Source organism: Paroedura picta, chromosome 8 (genome assembly GCF_049243985.1).
Source record: "Paroedura picta isolate Pp20150507F chromosome 8, Ppicta_v3.0, whole genome shotgun sequence".
Lineage (NCBI taxonomy): Eukaryota > Metazoa > Chordata > Lepidosauria > Squamata > Gekkonidae > Paroedura > Paroedura picta.
The window spans coordinates 53991957-54018803 of NC_135376.1; the positions used below are offsets into that span (position 1 = coordinate 53991957).

General features: G+C 40.3%; 1 protein-coding gene across 3 annotated transcripts in view; it reads left to right on the forward strand.

Moving 5' to 3' along the window:
* ATRNL1 (attractin like 1) overlaps positions 1 to 26847 on the forward strand; it is a 627115-nt gene that overhangs the window by 411908 nt on the left and 188360 nt on the right. For 2 of the 3 annotated variants that reach the window (XM_077349872.1, XM_077349870.1), the window contains exon 27: positions 23609 to 23716. The exons of the other annotated variant lie outside the window; for it this stretch is intronic. In XM_077349872.1, the coding sequence (XP_077205987.1) occupies positions 23609 to 23716 (108 nt within the window). The remainder of the gene's footprint in view (positions 1 to 23608; positions 23717 to 26847) is intronic. 3 annotated transcript variants of the gene reach the window in all.

The following is a 26847-nucleotide window of genomic DNA, read 5'->3' on the forward strand; positions in this document are numbered from 1 at the left end:
CAGTTCTGCTCATGTCCTGCTCACCGGTTATGAATAGGAAAGTTTCAGTGTGTTTTTTGAATGTGTCCAATTTGTAGAACTGTATAGTTCTCAGAAATTACACTTTTTAACCCTCCCCCCATCCCCTTGTCTGCAGCTACCACATTAATTTCTTAGTTGGCTTTTATGAAGAAGTCATTTTGTTTGAGATTTTTGAGGAAGCCAGTTTCTTCATGTCTCTGTGTGTCTTTAGTGTCTGCCAATGAATGTAATTGTTCATGTCATTTCTTGCAATTACTTCTCAAATATGTCTGACTATGCACATGGAAAAAGTAGGCAACACAATTTATTTGATGTATCCAACTGAGCAGGCTCAAAGAAGGGATGAGCAGCGATTCCATGCTTTATACAAGTCAGTAACCACCACCCATGGGGATATAGCTCTTCTAAAAAGGAGATACTTTCTCTTCTCTGGTAAATGAGATTATTTCATTCTTGGACTGGGTAAAAGGAAGCTGCGATGACCAAGAGGCTGCTATGTAAGACCAAAGCTGCTTGACATAATGTCATGCTTAGGATGAACATTGTCAGGGTATGTAGAAGAGTGTTGATGGGACCACACCTTATGAGTAATCAAGGGAATAAAAAAAACACCCTTAAATTTGCTTCGTGATCATGCTCATGTAATGTTCTCAGCAGGCCTAAGTTGCATTTGTTTCTGAAAGGCACTGGGCGTCATAATAAGTGGTAATAAAAATAGGAGAAGTGTAATTTCTTCACCTGGGTTTTTCTGTCTACAGTTGAACTGTTGCATTTTGGATTATTTGAAGTCAGCCAGTTTATTTGTAAGTAGCCATAGGCCATTACCAAAAAGATGAATATTCAAGAACATTTCAGATCAAAATGATAAAATAAACAATACAAGTTACATTTACCGATCAAACTAAAAGAGATCGTATATATGCACCTACAATTATTCTAGGTATTTGCTCTTTTTAGAACCTCTTTAGCCCTTATATTTCTGACTGCAAGGGCAAACAGTGATATTCTGTTGGTAACAAAAGACTTGGTATCAGATAACAAAAAATTAATTTTACATGTTGGATTGACCATTTAGTAATTTAGAGAGAAATTTTGCTCTTGGTGCTATATATAACAGATAAGTTAAAATGCAATTTGGAAGATCCTCCACAACCAAGGCTCCAAAGATGCAGAAAGTATTGATCTTTTGAGTAGCATCTATGCAGTACAGGGGATGGTGTTGTTTGGAAGTGCATGTAAGTATAAGCTACTCTGAGACTTTGCTCTGAAAGTTGGACTAAATAGGAGGATCTAAAAATGATTAGTTTTTTAAAAGTTTATACCAAGGTGAACTTTTAGATTGCAGAACTAATGATCTGTCAATCATGTTATCAGAAATGTACATTCTGAGTTGATTATTATCAACTGAATTGTCTAAGAGGTTGTCTGGAATGGAATTTCGTGACATATTTGATATTTACAAGAACTTTTAAAAGGCAGTTCCATGATGTGTGTATTAAAATAGTCTAGCTTTGAAGTTTTCAGGGCATTGGTAACTGGTAGGTGGAACTTCCACAGGAATGGTCATGTCTGATATATACCATATTGGTAGAAGGCATTCTTAATCATGGCTGCCACCTGGAAAAAGACACTTTGAGGATAATGGGTACCTACTAAAGGTATGTGGTTAAGTCATGTTGAGCCTAAAAGTCATCTAACACATCAAATCAACTAGGCTATATCTGAGGAAGTCATAGTCTTCCCAAAACAACTCCCATATCAGGTATTATTTAAGTACTGGCTGGGAATTAAATGGAGCTTGTCTCTTTGCCTCCCTTTCTCTGGGAAACAGCATTTCTCCCAGCCGGTCTTGGCCATGGGACCATTTAGGAGAACAGTCTTCAGCAATCACAGAGTATTTTTTGGAGGGGAGGGAAAGTTTAAACAGTAGCTATCAGTTATGCTAGCTCTTTTGTGCCATGTATATCTTATAGCACGCTCCTTGTGTTTTGGTAGAGACATTTTGTTTGGCCAGACAGATCCTTCTTGCACAGCAGTGGAATATTTTCTTAAAAGACTGGTTTGATTTGGATTATTAATTTATTACTACTAACTAGCTTTTCTCCATCCTTTATACTCAGAGAAAGTAGTAAGGAGGAAGTATGGGGAAGATATTATTTTAGTTGTTTTGGGTTCCCTGTGGTTTAATGTTTTGTGTTTTCACCTTCTCCCTTTCCTTTTATATGCTTCTGAAGAATTTGTTTCATGCTTTTGTTATTGTTGTTGTAGGATAGGGGTAGCAAACACAACCAAAGACAGAATAAGAATACGGGATGATCTTGATAGGCTTGAGAAGTGGGCTAAACTGAATAAAATGTTCAATAGGGACAAGTGTAAAGTTCTGCATTTAGGTAGGAAAAACCGAACACACCAATGTAGGAGGGGGGGAGCAGTAGCATGTAGCTACTCTTGGCAGTAGCCTGTGTGAAAAGAATCTAGGAGTCTTAGTAGACCATACATTGAACATGAGTCAACAGTGTGACTCGGTGGTCAAAAAGGCAAATGGGATTTGGGGCTGTATCAAATGGAGTATCATGTCCAGATCATGGGAGGTGACGGTACCACTTTACTCTGCTCCGGTACTGCCTTACTTGGAGTACTGTGTTCAGTTTTGGTCACCACAGTTGAAGAGGGATGTAGACAAACGAGCGTGTCCAGAGGAGAGCAACAATGATGGTGTGGGGTTTGGAAACCAAGACGTATAAAGAAAGGTTGGGGGAACTTGGTCTGTTTAGCCCTGTGTGTGCTTCTTTTAATGTCACTTAGGCCTATAACTACATAAGACACTGGACTTCCATGATTGGTCTACTGACATTTTACATAAACTATTCATAGGGCTCATGACTGTTTTTGAGCCAAGATGTGTTATGGGAGAGGGAGAAAATGTTCTCTCTATTCCTTTACTTCATGACAGGCATTGTTTTTTTATGCCCCTGAGTCTTTTTTCTAAATCAAAGTCTAAATGCTTTAGCCTTTCCCCATAAGAAAGGTACTCAAACCCTTTGGTCATTTCATTTGCTTTATTGGTTTCTTGCACCTTTTTCATCTGTATAATAACCTCCTTTTGCAGTGGAATGCACAGAACTGTGCTCGGCATTCCAGGCACAAATAGACCATAGAGTTACATAAAGACATTGTGACCCTGACATTTTTATTTTCAGTTCCTTGGCTAATAACTCCTAGCACAGAATTTGCCTTTTACACTGCTGCCACAAACAAAATTGATGTTTTCACTGAAGAACTGTTGCATATTTAAAACATTTATGTTGGAAGATCAGCAGTTTTTTGTTCGGTAACTAGAGAAAGTTCTGAGGGACATGCCATCGAGTCCTGAATTTGTAAGCCCCATAATGTCATACTTTGTCACCCCTATTTGAAGTTTATAAATGGGCTGGCAGCAACTGAAGGCATAGGTATATTATCATGACTACAGAGCATCTCTACCTAATGAGCTAGACATCTCATATATCCTACCATATAGCAATAAAGTACCATTTTCGATAACTCCTCAGGTTATTCTGTGTACCATTACAGCCAAGCATATCTACAGGACTAGGAGAGGAAGGAAATTTCTTCCTTCTCGCTTCTGCTTTGACACTTGAGGCATGGGGAACAAGGAGGAGGCCAGGTCAAAGTAGAAGAATCTCCCGACTTTTTATATGGTATACAAATGCACCAAAAGGAAATGTTATACATTAGGATTGGGGCTCTCCCCTTCCCCCCGTTGGCATACAGTCTTATTTTATTTCAATTTCTTAAAAGTTGCTTTGACATAATATTGATATTTATCTTCAGTAAGCCTTTAGTCAATTCGCTCCAAATTTTCTTGCATCAAAACACCCTCCTCCCACCAAAAAATCTCAGAAATCATTGTTGCCCCAGGATAGGAATGATTGCATACTATTTTTATAGTCCACTGAAATATTCCTCTTGACATCAACTGACTATTTCAGTTGTAACTAAATGGGAACAACTCAAAATTATCATTTGTGGATCTTAAAGAATACAGTCTATAGAGGCAGCCAAATAATCTGCTTATTTTTATTATTTTAAAGTTTATTGTATTTTTAAACAGTGTACGGACTATATGACTGATTGCATCGAAATGCATATGAGTCTTTGCACAAATGTAATATAACTCTTTCTACAGCTTTCCCATTTCTAGTATTTAATAACCATTTCCGCACAAGGAACATGTACCAGCTTTCAAATGTTGATGGCTTTTAGAGTCTCCTGCACATGACGTTGCCTGCATCTCAAGGCTGTCCAGTAGCTGGGTCAAGATTTGGCCATTTATAACGTGTGATTTCGGGAATCACAAAAACTGGGTTTACCACCTTAAATTTTATGTCTCATCTGGGAACCACCAGTGAGCAAGCAGGAATAAAACTGTATGGAAATGTGCAATTATCTGGACAGCTTTATTCTGCCCTCATTCCCACCCACCCCTCTCCATTTCCTGCTTTGAGTAATTTTTTTTTATGGTGGGGTCCATGCTGCAAACTACATTGTCAAAGGTGAAATAAAATCTTCTTTAAAGTTTCCACAGTCTTTTTGGGATCAGGCACGAATTCCAAAAAGGGGAGATGCTGTATCATTCTGTCATTTCTCCATAGCAATGCAGCCGTGTTGATTTTTTATGAAAAATGCATCTGTGTTGTGATATTGCTGCATAGCAATGCAGAAGTGCTTTTTTTTTAAAAGTAATTTTGGGGCTGGGGGTGGGGAGAAAGTTTCAGTCCACAAGAGAACTTGCTGTGATTGACAAGACAAGGAGTGGAGGGAGATGTTTGGCTTGTTTTCCCTTGCATCTTTGTCAGGAGGCAAAAAGCCACCATGGGTCAGAGGGAAAACGTGGAAGGGGTCTCCCCATGAGGAGGGCTACAAACACAAGATTTACCATCCTGCTTTTGCAAGCAGGAAGGCACTCGCATTTTACCCCTCCGTGCAGAAATGGTCAGTAAATTTCCCTGCCGGAATATTTGTCTAAACAGCATATAGTGAGTAAGCATTACATAATATTCATGGATGATACATGTTGTAATTATAATTTTAAATAAAGAATAGGAATAATTCAAGTCTGTGCTCATGTAATCTTCCCCGATAGCTGAAAAGTACATACATAAATTCAGCTGCTGGTCACACAAGTTCACCTGAAGATTTTGCCCCAGTCTGATCTATGTGCAGACAATTGTCACTGCTCAGTAGCAAGTGATACATGCATTTTCTACACATGCTCAGAGGCATTAATTTATTCTTCACTTGCCTTTTATAATAACTTTTGTAACTGGCTCAAAGCCCAAACAAGCTGAGGCAAAATATGTTGATCCATCTATAGGTTAAGCATTCCAAGGTTCCCCATCCTTATCCATGGTTCCTTTATATATTTATGAAAAAGCCTGGGGGGTGGGTTTGGCTGCCGAAGTTGGAAATAGGGTCAATCAGGGTGCAGCTAGCTGCACTCTGATTGGCCCTGCCCCTACTGATCCTGCCCCGACCGGCAAGCACACCCGACGCCTCACAGAGGTGCCAGGTGTACTTGCTGGGCTGTGCATGGCTTTGCGGTTGTAGGGGGAGGGGGGAGGATGGCTTCCCCCAATCGCAAAGCACACCCGTGGCCTCGCACACCCCCGGGACGTGGTCTCACTAGGGGTGGGTGGGTGTCGAGGCTCGTCCCCTCGCAGTGGCAAATGGCTATGGGCTATGAATGAGCTTTGAGGCTAGTAAAACAATAAAGCTGAATTTCCCCTGCCCCCATGATTTCTACAGAGGAACAACAATACCTTACTCCTATCTAGTTTGACCTTATTCAGTCTTTTCTTGTTTCCAGACAATCACTCAGGACACCAACTGCCTCATCTGACAAATGTTGATATACTAATAGGATAGTTCAAACAAATATTTTTGCTGGATGCCTTTCTAATAGGTGCATGTCTGTTGTATCAACAAACAGCATTTCCCAGTTAATTACTCTGAACAATTTGCTCCTACTCAAAGTGAGTAAGTAAATGGAAAGTGAAGCCATCTCCCATAAATTTATCAAAACACTGACTAACATACCCATTGGCGAAGTGCCTTGTTTCTGGCAAGATATTTTTCTCTGGGTTGGTACCACAGCATGTTTTCTTTCAATGTTCTTGCTTTCTTCAGCCAGATTTATCTCCTTAATTAATCCTGCCTAGATATTTTGCTTCAGCTGGGACATCTCTCTTCCCCAGGAGCCCAACCACCAGCGTTTCATATACTTAACCTCAGTAAATTGCTTCTGTCTTGTCAGCCAAACGATAAGATTCTGCTCTTGTGGGGAAAAGAGAATATTTCTGTCACTCACCCTATCCTTGTACACAGGCCATATATGCTGTCCAATATATGCTCATTGCCATATGTTGATCGTTTCCTTAATATGAGGCACGGCTGCTCTCTGAAACCCTAAAGGAAGGCAGAAAAAAAATTAAGCAATGGGGCTTCACAGATTTCTTAACTGGTACCCTACAGTTGCCATAAATTCCATTTTGCTGTAAGAAACCCACTAGAACATATAACTCCTCTGTCTCCTGAATCATATATCACTATTTTCTTTTGTCAGTTCCTTCGAGTATGATCTTTTTCTTGACAAATACATTTTAATTAATAAAATGCTAACTGTGAAAATGTTTACCAATGATTCATTTAAAAATAACATATGGCAAGTTCTCTCTTAGTACAAGGGAATAAATCTTTTTTAAAAAGTAGCAATTTCCTACTTTGTAGTGGAATAAGAAGACTTCTCAAATATTCCTGGCGTGTTCCCTAAATAATAGGGAGCATGGGAATTCTAATTGTGTTCCTGTACCATTATCCAGGGTAGTTACAGAAAACAGTATGCATAAATTAACAATTTCATAGTAAAAGACAAAGATCCCTGATGTTCCCAAACAAGTTTTGCAATCTGCCATCTTTTTTTTTTAATTCTTAAGAACACTGGAAACAGCAGAAACAGTTTTGCCCAATTTTTATCTGTTTTCTAACATCTTCTGAATCAGGCCAAAGTTCTTAGATGTCTAGCTGGTACCTGCCTTGGAAATATGTGCAACTATTTGGAAATGTTGTAGTAAAGAACATGAAGTTAAATCAGCTGACCTTCCAATGCTGTGCCTTTGTTAGAAATAGTTTCAGATGGGTACAACTTTAAGTCTAATGCGTGGAGTGTGTATTAGTTTACTCAGAGGATCAGCATTAGTACTTTGTCAGCTTCAGGAATCAATTGTAGGATTTTGAAACTCCAAAAGTTTTTGAAATAAACTTTTACAAAGGGGTGAAGGTGACCAATTTAAGACAATTGACTAATGGTGAAATCTGCCCAGGGTTCAATACATGAGGTGAACATCTAAAAGGTAAAGGTATCCCCTGAGCAAGCACCGGGTCATGTCTGACCCTTGGGGTGACACCCTCTAGCGTTTTCATGGCAGACTCAATACGGGGTGGTTTGCCAGTACCTTCCTCAGTCATTACCATTTACCCCCCAGCAAGCTGGGTACTCATTTTACCGACCTCGGAAGGCTGGAAGGCTGAGTCAACCTTGAGCCGGCTGCTGGGATTGAACTCCCAGCCTCATGGGCTGAGCTTTCAGACTGCATGTCTGCTATCTTACCACTCTGCGCCACATGATGCTCTTGAGGCAAACATCTATAATAATTTAATTCTCTGTGCTTTTACAGTATATTAAAATGACCGCAGCAAATAGGAACATATAACTGACAGCTTTTGGTTATGTATTGATAAATAACAGTAAGTTTAAAAGTACTTGAGGTGAAATAGGTTACGTGGCAAAGAGACACCGTCTGATAAAAGCTTTATTTTATAGTCTTCAACTTCACTTGCAACAACAGGTTTCCTTACTGCTGGAGATCTAAACTATTGTTTTTACAAGAACAGTAACTGCAGGATTGGTAGAAGATGTTTATCATTGTAGTAGTTTAAATGAGAATAAAGGCTGTCTAATCAAATAGAACTTAAGGAACTAATTTTAGCTGCAGCTTTCGACCCAAACGGAAGCTGTGCTCGAAAAGAACCATATTTCTTGCTAAGTACAGCCGTAGATATTCCCTTTGATTCCATCATTGCTCTTATTCTATACTTGGCTGTCCTTTCTGTTGTAAATGAGAAGGGATGAAAACTGTCCAGTTGAGCCCATGATGGAGGCTAATTTGATGTGATATAATTGATGAACTCCAAATTGTTCCATTTTCCCCCTTTGAAAGAATCTGACTGAGTTCGAAAAAGCCAGAATGCTTTGATTTATGCTGCCATAGTGATAGTGAGTGTCCAAGTGAATATAGGCTTGTTTGCACATTAAACGCTGTGGGAAAACAGCACCGTGTGTCTGATTAATTAAATCCAGTTGAGACAGCATTTGAACAACCAAGCTGTTTCTAAATGTCATGAATAACTCCTTTCGGAGAGTGGAGTCCCCTCTCCCATAGATTAGATTCCATAATGCAGTTGTGTATTTTGTTATTCACATGACTATCAATTGACAGCTAGAATGTGTGAAACTTCCCGATTAGTTTTCACTGTATGATGTTGCTACTCATCATTGTATGTGAGTACATACATGTAGTCATTGTATGATGTTGCTACTCATCATATAAGGCAGTTAAGAATCCATCTAGAAAAATATGCTAATCTTTAAAATTACATGGATAATCTTACCCTTAAAATATAGGAATGGCAGGCTAAGACACCTTGCTATTGTTCTTTAGGAACCCAAGACAGTAGCTAAAGCTACATTTAATCCTGTGGACTTGTTTGGAATGAGTTACAAGGGGCCACTGGTAGCTCATAACACACTGTTCTTGACTTGAAAAAGCTCCCATTATAATGCTCCTATGATCTTTTGCTGAAGAACAAACCTTTCTTTAAAGTCTGGCCCTGCCTTCATGCTTTACAGTTTAGGAATCAATTCAAGAGATCCACAAGGGGTTCCTCTCCATTTTTGGTCTGGAAGAAGATCCCGGCCTGATGAAGCCGTTGTAAGATGGAGCCTGCCCCCACCACAAAGGGGAAAACAGAGCAGGGTGTCCCCCATGAGGGTTCCTGAACCAAATCTTAAAATATATGTGTCAAACACAGCATAAGTTAATACCTTTAAGAAGAATTTTTTATATATATTCAAGATTAGCTTCCTTGTTCCATAATCACTGATACAAATGCATATTTCAGTACATTGTTTTACATATAGTAATTCTGCAACATACTTGGAACAATAAGTTTAGGCTGGACCTTGTGAGTGTCCCTCATCTTTTCCATTCACTGTCTTTTCACCTTTAGATGAATACAGAGGTTTCAGTGTGGCTGTTTTTTTTTTTTTTAATAGACAACAGTTCCAAATAGCCCCACTGTCTAATACCAACATAATCAAATTTTCCTGTATAGATTTCTTTTTAAATGTACTTGATTAAGAAGAAGAAAGAAGTGCAGGGGTCAGGTACACCTACAGGAAGATTTAACAACCTCTTGAGAATCCTCTAACATGATTATCCTAACAGACCATGTAAATCTTCAATATGAACTCACTAAAGTGAAAAAATAACCACATTAGATTCCATTTACCACGATTTCGGTGAGAAACCAGAGCACTGTGATGCAGAACTGAATCTGGGAGCCTTCTGTTGTTTCCTGTCACCACATATGCACAGAAATCTTACTCTAGCAAATGAATTCTTAGGGGGAAATATCTGCTGAGCACAGCCATAAAATTCTTGCACACAACCAGGAATTGATGTGTCATCTCTGTTCTAGGGAGTACATGTTTCTTAATAACCTCCCAGATTTAGAATGAAGATAGGCTGTTACAGCTTTGCACAATTTTAATCTGATTTCCAACGTCTTCTGAAACAGGCCAAAGTTCTTCGCTTCCTAGCTGGTAACTGCCTTGAGCATATAGCTTTTTCGTGGTGACTGAGATGTCATATGAAAGATGGTTCTGTTTGTGCTGCTCCTTTGTATGGAATAGGCATTCTAGATGTTAGAATGTATTTATTTTCCTTCATTTATACCCTGCCTTTCTCCTCACATGGTGATATAAAGTGGCTTTTATCATTCACCACTCCATTTTATTCTCACAGTCATCCTGGTTGGAGATTAGGCTGAAAGTGTGTGATTGACCCAGCAACACCCAACTGAATTCCATGGCACAGTGGAAATTGAAACCTGGGTTTGGCAGATCCTAGTCCAACACTTTAACTACTATGCCACACTGGCTCTCGGATGTGGCTGTGTAGTTGACATGTGGCTTCCAGTTATGCACAGCTGTGTTCTAAAGGGGTAGTGCAACATGTTCTGATGACTCTGCCTTGATGAAATGCATAGCTCTGTGAGGGCAGCAGATCTTGTATCTGACACTCCGTTTCAGTCTTGTAAATTTAGATAATTTATAAATTTTACCTGATTATTTTGTAAATCTTGTGAGCCTCTTCAGTGTTAAATGCCTGCAGCATAATTTATCTATTCTCACACTTTCCATTTTAAACACAGAATTTTCCCTTCCCCGATTTCAGAAATGGCTGAATGGCAGCAAATGTGTATTTCTTCATCCTATGAATAATCCTATGTTATTTTAGCAGGCCAGTTTTTATTAAAGAACCTTAAACTGTGTCAACGCAGAGGCTCTTCTGGTAGGTTCACGTTATGCCATTTGAACAGTAGTGTACAGTACACCAAATGTTCGTTGGATCCAGCTACAAAATGACCTTTTCAGTGATCACTCTCCCCCTCCCCAGTTTGACTTGTTCTGGAGAAATTACAAGCAGTTGGTATTTGGTTTCCAAAAAGTATACACACTGCTTTGACCTTTTGGCTGGGAGGGTGTAGGTGGAAGTACAAAAGATGAAGGACAAGTGTACACATTATTTTAAGTGCATTTCAGCTGCTGACTGCTGGATTAGGCCTTGTTTAAATAATCCTTTATGTCATTTGGTGTAAAGCCAGGACTCAATGTACATGACGCTCTGGTGCCAGCTCATACCTCAGAGGACCTTTGTTTCATCTAACCTCCCGGGTCTGACAGTTTTAAAAAGAGAGGGGAGGGGCTATCTGTAGAGTATGGTAGATACAGCATTTTGTCATTTTTAAGCATTTATATCGTCTCCAAATAAAATTACAAAAACTATTTCATTATTTATTTATTTCTGGGATTTAAATACCTTTATTCTCGTACCAACTTTACAATCGGTAACTTAGAACTAATTTGTTGAGAAGCTGCTAGTGCACAGCTGTTTTCTGTGTACGTGAAAAACTGACCCACTTGGAAGCTATTTAATCAATTAACTTAATTTAAAGAGATTTGGAACACCGATAGTTACGATAGATCCAAAACAAGAGGCAGAAGTTCTGAACAAATTAAACATAATTAAGAAAATGGTCAGGGCTAGGCATAATTCATTTAAGTCTAAGTGTGAGCATTTAGTGTATGTTAAGGGAATTAATTCATGCTTTCAAATTAGTATTTAGGATATAAATGAGTCGACAACAACCACTTTTCAGAATGTATATAGGCAGCATGGTAATATGCATTGGTGACAACGTGTGGAGTCTAAGGGCTGGGTTGCATAGAATGTCATCCTTACACTTCCATAGAAGAAAAAGGTGTATACTGTGTGTGAATTACTACATGTGAAATATATTCATCTTTAAGTTGTCACAAATATACAAGTAAAATAGACCTGTATGGAACATATGGCATACTTGTGAGTTTATGAAAAAATTTCATGCATAGGAAGATTATCGCGTGACAAATGGTTTATTTTGGTCTCTTTAGAATGTCAACCCTGTAAGTTTAATTTATATATTAGTTTTTCTTTTTACACTGATGTTGTTAAACTTCTAAATGGTTGGCAGGTTTCTGGAGATAGATCTCAGACTGGAAGTCGGGGAGAGAAGTGTACATAGATCTTCATGCACAAAAATGGGTTTTAGAGAATGTATGGGAAGGTAGAGGTCTATATAATTCACTTTCTTAAGGAAAAGAGGACATTTTTCAAAGTTGTGCAGTTATAGCTGCATATATATTCAATCTACTAAAAGTGACAAGTATGCAAAGTACAGTTGAGGTCACATTGCTTAGCTTGGTGGAATAAGTAAATAAAATCCAAATAGTATCTATTATCATAGAACATCCTTCCAGAAGCTGTGTGATAGGACTCATTGTTACCAGTGGAAAGTCCTGTAATACCTGATTGTTTTATAACTGACCTGTTAGCAAATAAAGACTATTGAATTGTCTTGCATTGAAGGTTTTTCTTTGTTGGCAAGGGTACAGAGATTGTCATAGTGTTTAGTTCTTAGTCATTAGTCTGCTTTAAGACTATTGTAAATGTTTTAATCACTGTTTTAATCAATATCTTTGATATATATCATTGATTGTTTTAATCAATATCATGGTAGGCAAAACTCCAGCTCACTTGCTTTAACCATATCATGCGATCCAACTCAAGGGAGAATGCAATTATGCTAGGATTAGTCAGTGGAAAAAGGAAACCAGGTTGACAAAGGGCATAGTGGTTGGATGTTATCAGACATCAGCCAGACACCAGCAGAGGGAGGGGTTGGGGGATCGGGGATTGTGGTCATGGCTGTGCTATGGGATTGCCAAGAGTCAGACACAACTGAATAGCTGAAAACAACAATAAATGTTTTTTAAGTATTTGATGCTGGCAGCTTTTGGAAGAGTGGGATATAATGGTATTAATAAAATAAAATAATTTTGCTATCAATTCTTCTGAGGGATGAAAAAGATGAACACTGCCAAAAATATGGCCAGAACCCTCATGTACAATGGCTAAAAATGATGAATTAGAAATGAATCTAAATAATGCCATTAAAACATCGTATATAGAGAATAATCTAATTAATATAATATGAAATTCTTCCTGTTCAGACAAAATGAATTTTCTGCTATTAACATAAACCTTCTCTCAGTCATCAAAGTGTCTTCAAAATTGTCTCTTTGGATGTGCATAAATATTCCCAGTATCTTATAACATGGTCATATTTGACACCAAGTAGCTGGGCTGAAAAAGTAGCTGGGCTGAAGTAGCTGGGCTGAAGAATAGCAAGTGCTATTCTAGGGGCTTTTAATTTGCTTTTTTTTCAATGAGCAGACCTATTTCAAAAGTGTTTGTGAACCTATTAGTTTGAATCTCTAGTAGAAAAAAATAAAATGAGAATGAGCTGTTTTAAGAACCCTTTATTCACCTGAAAAAAAGGGAAATAGAATGTGTGTGTGATCAAATCAGGCATTTATCATGTCAGAAATTGTTATTTGCGGAAAGTGTTCTAAAATTGCATATCATTGCGCCTAGAGAAGTAACAACCTGACAGTAGTTTTCTGACAGTGCTATAACATCTTTGCAGTAGTGACATTATTTAATTATACAATTACAAAGATATACTGTGACAGTAGTAATATGTGTTAATTACCATCCAACAGAGTACAGTTTTCATAAAATAAAGCAAATCTGTAATCAACTGTTCTTTCTACTTCTTTGGGATTTACTGAAATCTAAATCACTTTTGAAAATTCAGTATGACTGTTATTGGTTTGGCAAATTTACTGTAAAGGCAAACAATATCCTATAGTTATTGACCCAAATAACAACAATTCTTTTAAGATACTGTTTGAAATTATATTAAGCTTTTGGTTTATACATGATTGTTCTGCTTGTGGAATATGCCCCCTTCAAGCCTAAATTTAGGCATTCTTTGAGACGGATGAGTCTTCCGAATACTTCTCCTGTGGCTGCTCTGATGGCAGAAGGCCCTTTCAATGAGGTGGAAGAGTTGCCAGTAGAAGTTGCAGCCAGGCCCAACCAGTTTGACTGTCAGGCAAATGGGGAATGGATGTGGAGGGAAGGCTGTTGGGCATGCTCAACATTATTTCTTTCTTATATTTCTATACCGTCATCCCTTGAGGCTCAGGGAGGCTTACACAAAACAAAGGGATAATACAGTGCAATACATAACAACAGCAACCATAATAGTGGGATTCATAAGAAGAAGAAGAAGAAGAGTTGGTTCTTATATGCCGCTTTTCCCTACCCGAAGGAGGCTCAAAGCGGCTTACATTCGCCTTCCCATTCCTCTCCCCACAACAGACACCCTGTGAGGTAGGTGAGGCTGAGAGAGCACTGATATCACTGCCCGGTCAGAACAGTTTAATCAGTGCTGTGACTAGCCCAAGGTCACCCAGCGGGCTGCATGTGGGGGAGCGCAGAATCGAACCTGGAATGCCAGATTAGAAGTCCGCACTCCTAACCACTACACCAAACTGGCTCTCTGAAGAAAACTGAAGAAACTGAAGAAAAGTATCATAACATTTCACATGAAAACAACTTTCTAACCATGATCCCACAGGAGGTTTTATCCTTTTCAGATCATGGGGAAGGGATATCAGGAGTTCCAGTGGATATTGTTGAATTGTTCAGCCTCTACCAAATGTCTAACAGAAGAACTTCCATTTGCAGGCCCTGCAGAATTGTGGGGGTTCAGGTAGGGCCCTGATCTCTTCAGGGAGTTTGTTCCACCATGTAGAGGCCAGGACAGAGAAGGCTCTGGCCCTAGTTGAAGCCTGACTGCTTCTTTGGGGCCAGGGATCACCAGCCAGTTGGAAGTGGTGGAGCATAGAACTCCTTTGCATGTCTAGGCAGAGAGGTGGTCTCTCAGGTAAACTGGGCTCAGACCTCATATGGCCTTGAAGTATGCAAGTAAACAGAAGCTTGGCAATATGGTATTATATATAATGTGCATAACTTGCTACATATGTTTCCATGTCTTTCATAAAGATATTGGCCACTGAGGGCATTATTAGGCTATCCAATGAGAGACATGGAAACAGTTTGGTTATGTTTTTTTCTACACGCACTTTCTTGATGATATATTTTTAATCCATGATAATGTTAGTAGTCTAGGTTAGCAATCCCCAACCTGTGGGCCGTGGACCATATGTGGTCCTTCGACTAATTGGAGGCGGGCCCCGAAGGATGCCTTCTCTCCCCCCCGGCCTTTTACTTCATCCCCCCCCCAGCCCTTTACAACACACTTCATTGTTGTGGCGTGTCTGTATCCTATTTTGAAGGCAGACCGGGAGGAGCAAGAAATCCTGTGTCCCTTCTTTTTTTTAAAGGATTCAGGACTGGTGATTGTACACGGGAATGCATAAAGAGACTAGTAATCAAGCCCGCTGTAAGAAAAATACAGCGGGCGCTAGGTAAGGGAGCCCCCGGCAGTCGCGCGCAGCACGGCTGGCGGGGGCTCCCTTGGCTGGCAGCCTGATGTGGCGAGAGGTGCTTCTCACCTCTCGCCGCATCAGGCCGCCGGGCAGGGAGCCCCCGGCAGCTGCGCTCCGTGCGACTGCCGGGGGCTCCCTTGGCCGGCGGCCTGACGTGGTGAGAGGCGCTTTGCACCTCTCGCCGTGTCAGGCCGCCAGAAAGGGAGCAACTGCGAGCAGGTGCTCCCTTGTCGGCAGGGCGGGGATTGGCCCGGCCAATGGTCTGTCCGGAGGAAGGGGCCAATTGGCACCCTTCCTCATCCTGGACAGAGCCCGCCCTAACTCCTCCCACTAAGCCCTTACGGCTTTATTTAGTCCGTGGCTGTGTTAAGATGATGAATTCTTGAAAGGAGAAAAGCCAGTGTGGTATAGTGGCTAGGAAAACCTAGATTTGAATCCCCACTTGACATCAAACTTTCTAGGTCACCATGAAAGAAACAGATTTCACCCTTTATTGAAACAGCCTAAATTACACTATAGAGCAAAAGCAGATTAAAAATGTACCACATTCATGTGCTGAAGACCTTTATAAGCAGGACTCAAGAAGTAGTTATAAAAGTTATAAAAGCTAAGCATAAAGCTTTGTTTAATAACATCTTAATATTGAATCACGGTTTGTAATTTTTAAAGATGCATCCTGTGGTCCTCAAACTGTTTATGACAGAGCAGACTTTCTGAAGCTGTTTGGAGTATTTTAGTTGTATAGAACCAACACAGTGAAATATAGATTCAGATGGGTAGCCATGTTGGTCTGAAGCAATAGAACAAAGTTTAAGTCTGTAGTACCTTTAAGACCAACGATGCTTAATTCTAAGTATAAGCTTACGTGTGCCTGCACACTTCATCAGATACCAATCTTCATGGAAAGCACCAGATTAAGCTGCATGAAATGAAATTTGGCTTCATAAAATGTAGTTGTATAATTTTGCACTGATATCTGAAATGAGATTATTTGAACGATTGTTTCAATAAAGGGTGAAATCTGTTTCTTAGGGAGTCAAATGAGTTAATTTGAATTGTTCCCAAAGATGCGAGTTCATTGTCATATTTGAGAATAAATGCGAATCATGTCCGTAATATTTAGATGTCAGTGATCTCAGACATCATGAATGAGCTCATGCAACATCTTTTGAGCCAAGGAATATCAGTAAGTACTTCTGGCAGTACAGCAGGTCATTGTATCATAGTAATTTTCGTATTTTGTTAAATTTACAACTTGCTTTTTTATTTTTCCTTTGTAGTAAATTTTGGCCAATGCCCATGACAGAAAATGAACTGTAATAAATACCTGTCAGCTGAAACCGGGCAACCCTACCCCCTTGCAGGCGCTTTTGAATGTGCTGCCAGGTGTTGAATGATGGTGCAGCATGATTTCCAGCTGTGTAACCAAAAGTTATGTAGTGGAATTGCTATGATGCTCTACCAGTGGCTTGCAGATTTGGGGATGGGACTGGGTATCACATGATATCACTTATGGTCTCAGGACTCGAAGTGACTTTGCAGCATTGCTGGGGGATCATTTTCACTCTCATTTGCTCCCTGTGGAGAGCAATGAGGAACCAGAGGCAAGGGGTCTGCATGCTGTGCTATCCAACTAATCCTGTTGAAAAAAAAAGATAAATAAATGAATTTGGGTATCCTAAAAATTCTCTGAAAATGTATTTTACTTTAGTCCCAATATTCAGAATACTTATAAAATATATTGCACAAAGCTTATTTTAACATATGATCCTTCATTTCCTTTTCAAAGCTCCTCTGGTGAATAGACTTTGAGCAATAGCTAAAAGAGTATTAAATTAGTTTCTAAAGGAAAATATTAGCATCTTATAAGGTTATATTTGTATCTGTCTAGCTACTGGGATTACCAGTTCAATGGGTGCTGTCAGTGGGAGATGAACAGAAACTTTCTAGGAGACTCTCTCTCTCTTTCTCTCATCACTCAGACACACACACGTGCATGTTGAGAGACAGAGAGAGAGATCACATCTCAAGGTAAACAGCAGAGCAGGATGATCTTAATATAAATTATGCTTATCAGAAGAATCCCCCACCCAGATAACAGAGAAAGCTCATACCGGAAATAAAATTTACTTGGTCTTACGGGTGTCACATTTGGGACTCTGACTTGTATTCTCTCACCCATTCTCTCTCGTGGATTGTATCATCGCTGGGTTAAAAGATCTGCACTAGTTATCCATGTGTTTCTGGGCACAATCCCAAGTGCTGGTTTATACCTTTAACTCTCAATGGCTTTTAATTAGGGAACCATTTCCTCCCATATAACACAGTTCTAAGCTCTGCCTCTCAAACACTGCTGTCTCTGCTCTCCCCCTTCAAAGTGAAATGGGTGGTGGCCACAGACAGTTGGCAACTTAATGGAACACCCTCAACCTTGAGGCCTGCCAGGTACCAACTTTAAACACCTCTTTTTGGTCGGCCTTTTAATTAGAGGTTTTTATCTTGCCAACTTTTTAATGTTTTGTGTTCTTTTACGGATAGTTTTTATACTGTTTACTAACTTCAAAGCCCGTTCCTAAGAATGGGCTTTGAAAGGGCCCCCTCCCCTGGCCAGGCAGCTTAAGGTGGCTTTGGGCTACAGCTTGCAGCCAAATCAAGTGGGGTGGGCGGGGGCTGGGCAGCTCGTTATCAGGACTGGGACAGAGCTCCTTAGCAGGCAGTCAGCAGGCCGGGAGGCCCTCGTCAGCAAGCCCAGCCTAGCATGCCAAGAGGCCCTTGTTAGCAAGCCCTCCACCACGACCCTTTGTCCAGTGCCTCTCCCCTTCCCTGCTGCTGGCTCCAGGCACTGAGGCGTCTGAGAGCAAAGAGGCTAGAGTCCAAGGACAAAGGGCGGGAGCTGCAGGGACAGGGCCAATCAGGACAGAGCTGGCTGCACCCTGATTGGCCCTATTCTAACTTGGACATTTGGACACGTCCCACCCCCCAGGCTGTTTCATAAATATATAGAGGAACAAGGATGTCCAATGACTTGTCTAGAATGTGGTCAAACCTTCTGCTCCTCTCCAGCTTACCAATTTCTTCTCCTCTCCAGTTTACCAAACCTTCTGATCCTCTCCAGCTTACCAAGTTCCTCCTGCTGCCTACAAAACAATTTTTCCTGGGAAAATGGATTTAGCATTGTTGAGTCCTTCAGATAAGCTGGTGGGAAATGGGGGAGGGGGGCTTACCAGGAATGGGGCGGAAAGAAGCAGGAAAAAAATGCAACATTGTTACATCTCCTGGAAGTGACACAGGTACATTGATGACATCAGATCAACTCTCTCGTTTGTGGGCAAAACCTCTATGGTAGAATTTGATTCTTGCCATAGAGTTTTGCCCCAAAACCAGAGCATCAACATCCCCCCCCCAACAAGGCTTCCAGGAGAAATAGCAATGTTGTATTTACTTTCTGCTGCTTCCCTTCAGGCTTTTGTTAAGTTCCCCTGGTTCCTGAGGCTGGAATGCTGGCAAAACTCTTGTGGTTGCCTAACAGTGATTACTAAGGGTATTCATTTCTTAAAGCTACAGAAATTAGCTTTATTTCTATTATTGCTCCGATTATTTATTGCTCCTATTATTTCTATTATTTTATTATGTTTAGGGGATTTAAGCTGCCTCCCCTACGTGTGTATTATATATCTCTGTGTGTATGAATCCCCTCAAAAGTAAAACAGCATTCTCTGCAAAACTCAGAGAACCTACCTCAGCAACCAGAAGAAGCCAGGAGCCATTCTGCATCCATAGGTAGCACCAGTTAGGTAGCACCATGCTTGGCTCAGTGGGAGCCACCACACAGAAGCTGCCCAGCGCAGAAGCAGCTCTGGGTTTGGCAGCAGCAGGGCAACTAGGGAGATCATGGGAGCTGCACAGGCCTGGCGGTGGTTGCTGCAGAGCCAGAGGTCATACTGTCCCAGCATTTAAATTTTAAATTTAATTTTTACCTGTTTTAATTTTGTATTTTATACAAAATTTTATACAGCTTGCTGGGAGGGTGGACTAAAATTCTAAAAAATGAATAATAAGTAGCAGTGCACAACAGGGCTCCCTGCTGGGCCCGGTGGTGGCTCAGCCTAGAGTGAGTATGGCGGGTGGGGGGACACTGGCCTTGCTGTGGCTGCCAGAGAACCTGGTGGCCAGGCCTGACTCAGTGAAAGAGCTTGGGAGGGGGGGGGGATTCCCTTTGCATGTCTTGCAGGCCTGACTTGTGTATGTAAGTGTATTTTTATATACATAGTTTAGATATTATATAGATTCAGGGAGACTTAAATACAGATTAGATATCAGGTTTTTTCTGTAAACTGGTCTTTTTAGGTTTGTAGAAAGATCTGTTTGACCTGTTCATGATTTCATTCTCCAGATTTAAAAATCGACAGGGCATTTCTGCCATTCCTCACTGTCTTGCTTTCATCTGCAGTCTTTTCACGCTTGTTACACTCCACATTGCCTGCTGGAAATGGCGGAAGAGAACAATGTGCTTTACATGCAACTCTGCTTCTGCCTGTCAATCAATCCTGGCAACCAATCCCTTCTCAATGTTTTAAAGGGCCTGCGATGCCTGCTAATTTTTTTTTAATTCAGTACTTCTCTTTTGAGACACCTATGCATCTAATCATAGATGTCAAAGTCACTAATCATAGATGCATAGTGCTTTTTGAATGCCACTCATTATGGAATCACAAGTCTTGATACTTTAAAAAAATCTAATTCCTGATTTTGTGGGTCAGGACTTTAGAGAGGAATGCTTTGTGTGACAACTTTGGGAAAAATTACTTTTTGGCTTTGCCTGTGCGCCTGTACATGTATTCATTGCTCTAGGCAGTTTTCTTTTTTAAAAAATCCCATCCCTGGGAGAAGGGAGAGGGAGGCGGGTGCGTGGGCAGGACATTGGAGGTGGAGATAACACTTCTCCTCCTCCATGCATTTCTTTGGCATGTAATGTGCTGGTTGTCCACTAGGGGAAAGCACTTTTTAGGTTTCCAGGTCATTTGAAGAAACAAGCGATGGAACAATTAATATTTATTTAATTATTTGGCATTGCTCTCATCAGTTGCACAGATCCAGAGTAGTAAGCTTTTATTGTAGCACCTTTTATCATTTTTATTCATTGCAGTATTACAGGCTGAAGGAAACAATGAAGTTTAACTTGGGTGGGTTGGCTGTGGCTTATTGTACATTCCTTTGTAAGTAACCTAAGCCTAAGAGAGGGCTTCAGATTCCTCAGTTACGCTGGCACCAGCTCTCTGATGCAGAGACATTATTCTTCATGTTTAAGTAATCACAGAAGGGGCTGCATGTTCTTGGCATAGGTTTGTTCATTCCTTATCAATAAGTTCAGCTGAGAATTTCTTGTTACCATGTCTTTGTGTTCCTTATTTAGTGAAATGCTTGCCGGGGATGGGAATGTAGAGATAGAAAGTTGAGAATGTCAGAGCCTGTGTGAAAGAATGAATGAGCATGAATTCACCTGGATGGTTCTTTTGACATTCTGTAGAAAATTACTTTGCATGTACTTTCTCCCAAGTAAGGTTTTGCCCAAAGGACAATTTCCTGCATTTTGGCTTCCAAACTGGAGGGAATTTGAGCGATATCCACATGAAGTAGTTCTCTGATTGTCTATTTACAGCTTTTTCTCTTGCTTGATGCAGTCTTTGCCCAATTTAGTTTGATACGATCTTTATGAAAGTTTGGAGTCAAACCACCTCTGTACACCATATGGATGGGAAGGTACATTCCCACACCCACCCCCTGTCTCATGCACATTGGCATCATCGCCTTGTCCTTTGCCTCTTGCAGCTGTAATTCCCCGCTGCACTGAAGGGATGTTTTGTGTGTTAGTTTGTTTTTAATTAGCAACTGCTGGATTGTTATATATAGCACAATAACATTATAGCAATCTGTTTTCTGTAGATCCCCCTTGTATATTCACAATGTGAAACTTACTATATTTAAAATGAAAGTTGGAAATCAAAGTCACTAATAATTCAAGGAAATAGTTTCAAGCAGGGGACCTGCAAGGACTTGTAGGGGGCACTTCATTTTCTTCTCCCACACTTTCTCCTTCCTTTCTCTGCGATCCTTATAGATTCCTCCCTTTTCCTGCTTTCTGCTCTCCATCCCAGCCAACCTACCTTTACCTGCCTTGGGCTTTTCTACCTTCTCCTTCCTGGCAGCCTCTACCTGGGAAAAGTCTGGCCCAGTTGTGTGCAAAGGAAGCATCTTAACTTTCTCTTGTACCATCCTCCCCACAGTATTTCTGTCTTCCTGGTTGTTCCCATATACTCTACTTTATTGATACTACTGACCAAGCCATCTACCATTTATGCACTCCCATCTTCAGCTATATTTATTATTTATTTATTTAACTATTATCCCACAAAGGGACCCAAAGCAGCTAACATAATTCTCCTCCACTGTATTCTCACAACAACCCAGTGAAGCCAGTTAATCTGAGAATGTGTTTTAGTGATCTAAAGGTAAAGGTAAAGGTATCCCCTGTGCAAGGACCGGGTCATGTATGACCCTTGGGTTGATGCCCTCCAGCGTTTTCATGGCAGACTCAATACGGGGTGGTTTGCCAGTGCTTTCCCCAGACATTACCGTTTACCCCCCAGCAAGCTGGGTACTCATTTTACCGACCTCAGAAGAATGGAAGGCTGAGTCAACCTTGAGCCGGCTGCTGGGATTGAACTCCCAGCCTCATGGGCTGAGCTTTCAGACTGCATGTCTGTTGTCTTACCACTCTGCGCCACAAGAGGCTTTTGAGGCGAACACCTATAATAATTTAATTCTCTGTGCTTTTACAGTATATTAAAATGCCCGCAGCAAATAGGAACATATAACTGACAGCTTTTGGTTATGTATTGATAAATAACAGTAAGTTTAAAAATACTTGAGGTGAAATAGGTCACGTGGCAAAGAGACACCAAGTCTGATAAAAGCTTTATTTTATAGTCTTCAACTTCACTTGCAACAACAGGTTTCCTTACTGCTGGAGATCTAAACTATTGTTTTTACAAGAATAGTAACTGCAGGATTGGTAGATGTTTATTATTGTAGTAGTTTAAATGAGAATAAAGGCTGTCTAATCAAATAGAACTTAAGGAACTAATTTTAGCTGCAGCTTTCGACCCAAACGGAAGCTGTGCTCGAAAAGAACCATATTTCTTGCTAAGTACAGCCGTAGATATTCCCTTTGATTCCATCATTGCTCTTATTCTATACTTGGCTGTCCTTTCTGTTGTAAATGAGAAGGGATGAAAACTGTCCAGTTGAGCCCATGATGGAGGCTAATTTGATGTGATGGGCAGAGCTTCAGACTGCATGTCTGCTGCCTTACCACTCTGCGCCACAAGAGGCTCTGTCGCTTTAGTGATCTAGCAATAGCCAATTTTCAAGACATGCTCTGCAGACAGGGAGACTTGGTGGCTGGGGAGGCACATAGCAATAGCAAGGAATGTACAGGGGAAATTACCATGTGGAAAATTGGTTGCTGTTCTGAAGGGAGAATTGCCATCATGTGAAATAAGACTTAAATAAGCATAGAATTCCTCAATAATAATAATAATGAGATGCAATAGTCATCAAGTTTATAGACGAGTCATTTAAAAAAAAAATAATTTATTTCATTTATATACCGCCCTACCCAGGATGCTGGTTCAGGACAGTGTTGTACTGGTAATTCCATAGTTGTATTCAGATCTAGTAACATTGACAACATCTATGATACCAATTTATCATGGATGAAAAAGCGGAATTTGAAAGAATGAAATCTGGTCTGAAGTAGTAGAAGATTGAGAAAAAGTGACAATCCTTGTGCAAGGTTAATCTTGAACTATGTTCAAATAACTTAGTCGCTAAAGCTCATCTGGGGTTGTTATAAAACCACAACAGTCTTTAAGAAGTAGGAGCTGGCAAAGTCAAGCTATTACCACCGCAGGCCAATGAAGCCCTGAAAGAAATGGTCATCCCATGCTTGCTCAACTACTTCCTATTGGCTGCTTTCTGTGTACAGAATTGGTGATAAGATGAAACTCTCTACTTTTTTGGTTGGGTGACACATCCCCCCCCCCAGTGGAAACTGAATTGCTCCTCATAAGTAAGCACCATCTGATATTTTGACCTGGAAGCTCCTCTGGGAGAAGTCTTCACAGCAGCGATGATCATTGGGGCTATTGTTTTAAGTGAAAGAAGATTTGAAATGTTACACTGTAAAGCAGTGTGTTAAAAGGTCATTTTTCCTTCCATCAGCAACTTATGCGGGAACGACAGCAGATGGCCAGCCGACCCTTTGCTTCCGTGGATGTGGCTCTGGAAGTAGGAGCTGAAAAAACAGACTTTCTTCGCGGGCCTTTAGAGGTAGGAACTGTGGGGCTGATGAGGGACCATTGTAATTTACATTTTTACAGTAAAAGTCTTGGCAGCATCTGCTTCTGAAATCAAGAAGAATCTGATTACCCGGAGCTGACAAGTCACAGCTACATATGTTGTGCTATTTCTGAGGCTCATCATTTGAGTTGTATGACATGAACTGTAACAAAAGCCACTGGAGAATCTATTAGCTTAGACTGGAGTGACAATCTGCTCACCTGGCAGCCCTTTCTTGGTGGATAAGAGCCAAAGGAGTTTAAGATGTGTGTATTAAAGAAGCCTCTTGTATTTAGTCCTCTGAGTGCACAGTAGCCTCTAGGTAACAGTTCAAATCTATCTTAATTAACTGAGATTGCTCCTTAAAATGAGTTTTGCCTTGTATTATTTCAGGTTTATTTGTGAGTTTTGGAGGGTATTGTAGATGGAGTATGTTGTCATTTGTGACTAATGGCTACATTATGACAATTTTATTATGAAAGAAGCACTCTGAAAGAAATTGTAATATGCAAAGCAATGTAGTACTGCACTGGAATAGAGTAATAACGCATGAAATAGAGTCTGGAAAGAATCACCTAAGAGTTTAAAAAAATGTAAATTGATAATGGCTAATCTAACTAGGGCTGGGTTTTGATTCTCTCATATTCATGTGTTGCTTTCCCTTTGCTTACAATAGTTGGCCTGTGAATATTAATATACCTTTTTGAAGAATTCTCTAAAATGCTAAATTCTCTTTTTTACTGTTTTTCTTAGAACTTTTGATATTTTCAAAATACTCTTTCTAGGGAAATAACAGGAAACTAGGGACTTTTCCAGGTGATCTCATGTTTGGATTATCTTTTCAGGATACACATGCAAAGAACTAGCCCATATAGAGATTGGGTGGCCAATATGATAACCTGTGCATACTGTCCAGCCTGCTAGAGAAGATCTCCCCCCACTCAAGCTGAGCTGGGTACCACTTGGCTTATGGCATTCCCTTTTTTTCTTTTTCTTTTTGAGGATTGCCTGGCAACTGTGTTGCTCTTTTTTTAGGTTCCAGGACCAGACATTTCTGTCCACCCAAGATTTCAGTTATGGGATTAACCATTTAGTACTATTCTGGTACAGAAACTGCTATTTTAAGCTGTCCGTGGTCTGCTTATGTGTTTTTATGTAACGCTGAGTTTTTAGCAGTGGATTTTAATATCTAAAGATATTAACAAAAGTGATTTTTATTTGTTTTATAAGCTGCTTTCAATAGGTAGCATTAAAATGTTTTAAAGTCAAAGTCAAACTTTATTGCACTAGGCCATAGGCCATCAGAAGATATTAAAATGTTTTAAATAAATTGATAAATATCTTTATTCATCTGTCCATGCTGGAGCAGTATTTGCAGGGAGGGAAACTGTATTTTCTTAACAACAATATTTTAGTTTAAACTCTGGAGCAGTACACAATCCTAGAAGAGAAGCAAGGGATCTCCTGAAATATATTAGTCCCAACTGCATATTTATTTTGCATTAGAAACAAATTGCTGGCATAGTTTTCAATGCTTGTTCTGATGGTACATAATACAGCAGCCAAAATGGGTTTCATTGGTGCCTGGGTGGGTGGCTGTTGCGAAAATTATATGTGCCGAATTAAGTTCCAAGAAGGAAAAGCACTATGTAATTGTAATAAGTAAATTATCTTTCATCGGGTTGATAACTGTGTAGGTGAGACCTATATGCTAAACACTTTGCCTAATTACATTTTAGGTCCTCATAAATAGGGGCTAATATTTATTACTGATATAATTTGATTATGTCCAATGCAAAGCATTTTTGTAAAAAACAAACAAACATCTCTTGCCAAGAAGCTGTGCTACAATGTGGCCAAGAAGTGCACTTGCCAGTGCCCCCCATTGTCTGCCTTGCAAATGTTGCCTATCCAACAAGCAACGAAGAAGAATAGGTTTTATACCCCACTTTTAACTACCTGATGGAATCTCAAAGTGGCTTATAATTGCCTTGCCTTCCTCTCCTCACAGCAAATACCCTGTGAGGGAGGTGGGGTTGAGAGAGCTCTAAGAGGACTGTGAGTGACTCAAAGTCACCCAGTCAGCTTCATGTGGAAGAAGAATGCAGAATCAAACTTGGTTCTCCAGATTAGAGCCCACTGCTCTTTAACAACTATGCCATACCGGCAACAAAGTTTTCAGACAGAAGACCTCACTGCAACCTACAAAACTTAACTGATGCTGTGAAGTTTCACTAATTTAACTAGAGAACAATATTGTTGTATTCTGTTCGGGTGGGAGAGTGGGTGGTGGGGCCAGGATTGTTTACATACAGCTTATTTAATTCAACTTTAGAAGTAAACATCAAAAGTTAATTGCTGTCGTTTTCTATGACATGTTTTATGAACGAATGGGTGTGAAAGCCGAAATATTTTAATTATATTTTAGAGGTTTTATTAGCCCTCCCTCCTTCTCCTATGTGCGTATTTTATCAATTGTTTTAGTGCTCACTGTTTGAATATATTCTGCCCAGCCTGATTAACATATACATGGGCTGGATGCCATTCAAGTTTTTCAACTACAGGACTAAAATATGTAGTCATAAGGTACGCTGTGATTTATTAGACCGTTTCCTCATGGAGGGGTAAAACATGACCAGCTTCCTGCTTGCAAACACGGAACGCTAAATCTTGCGTTTCCAGCCTTCCTCATGGGGTAACTCCTCCCGCCTTTTCCCTCTGCCCTATTACTACTGTTTACCTCCTGATGAGGCTGCAAGGGAAAGCAACATGAACTTCTCCCTCCATTCCTTGGTTTGTCAATCACAAGCCACCAATCACAGTACAGCAGTTCTCTCCTGGACTTTATCTCCCCACCCCCAGCAGTAACAAATCTGAATCCATGATTGCTTGGTATAGTGCTAAATGACAGCTTTGTAACACTTTAGGGTTGCTAACCTGTGGGTGGATCCTGGAGTTCTCCTGAAATCACCACTCATGAGTTCCCCTGGAGGAAAAGGCAGCATGTGAAGGCTAACTCTATGATGTCCTAGAGATTCAAGATGCAATCCCTCTTCCTAAACTTATGCCCCCTACAGGTATTGCTCCCAAATCTCCAGGAATTTCTAAAAGGGGAGTTAACA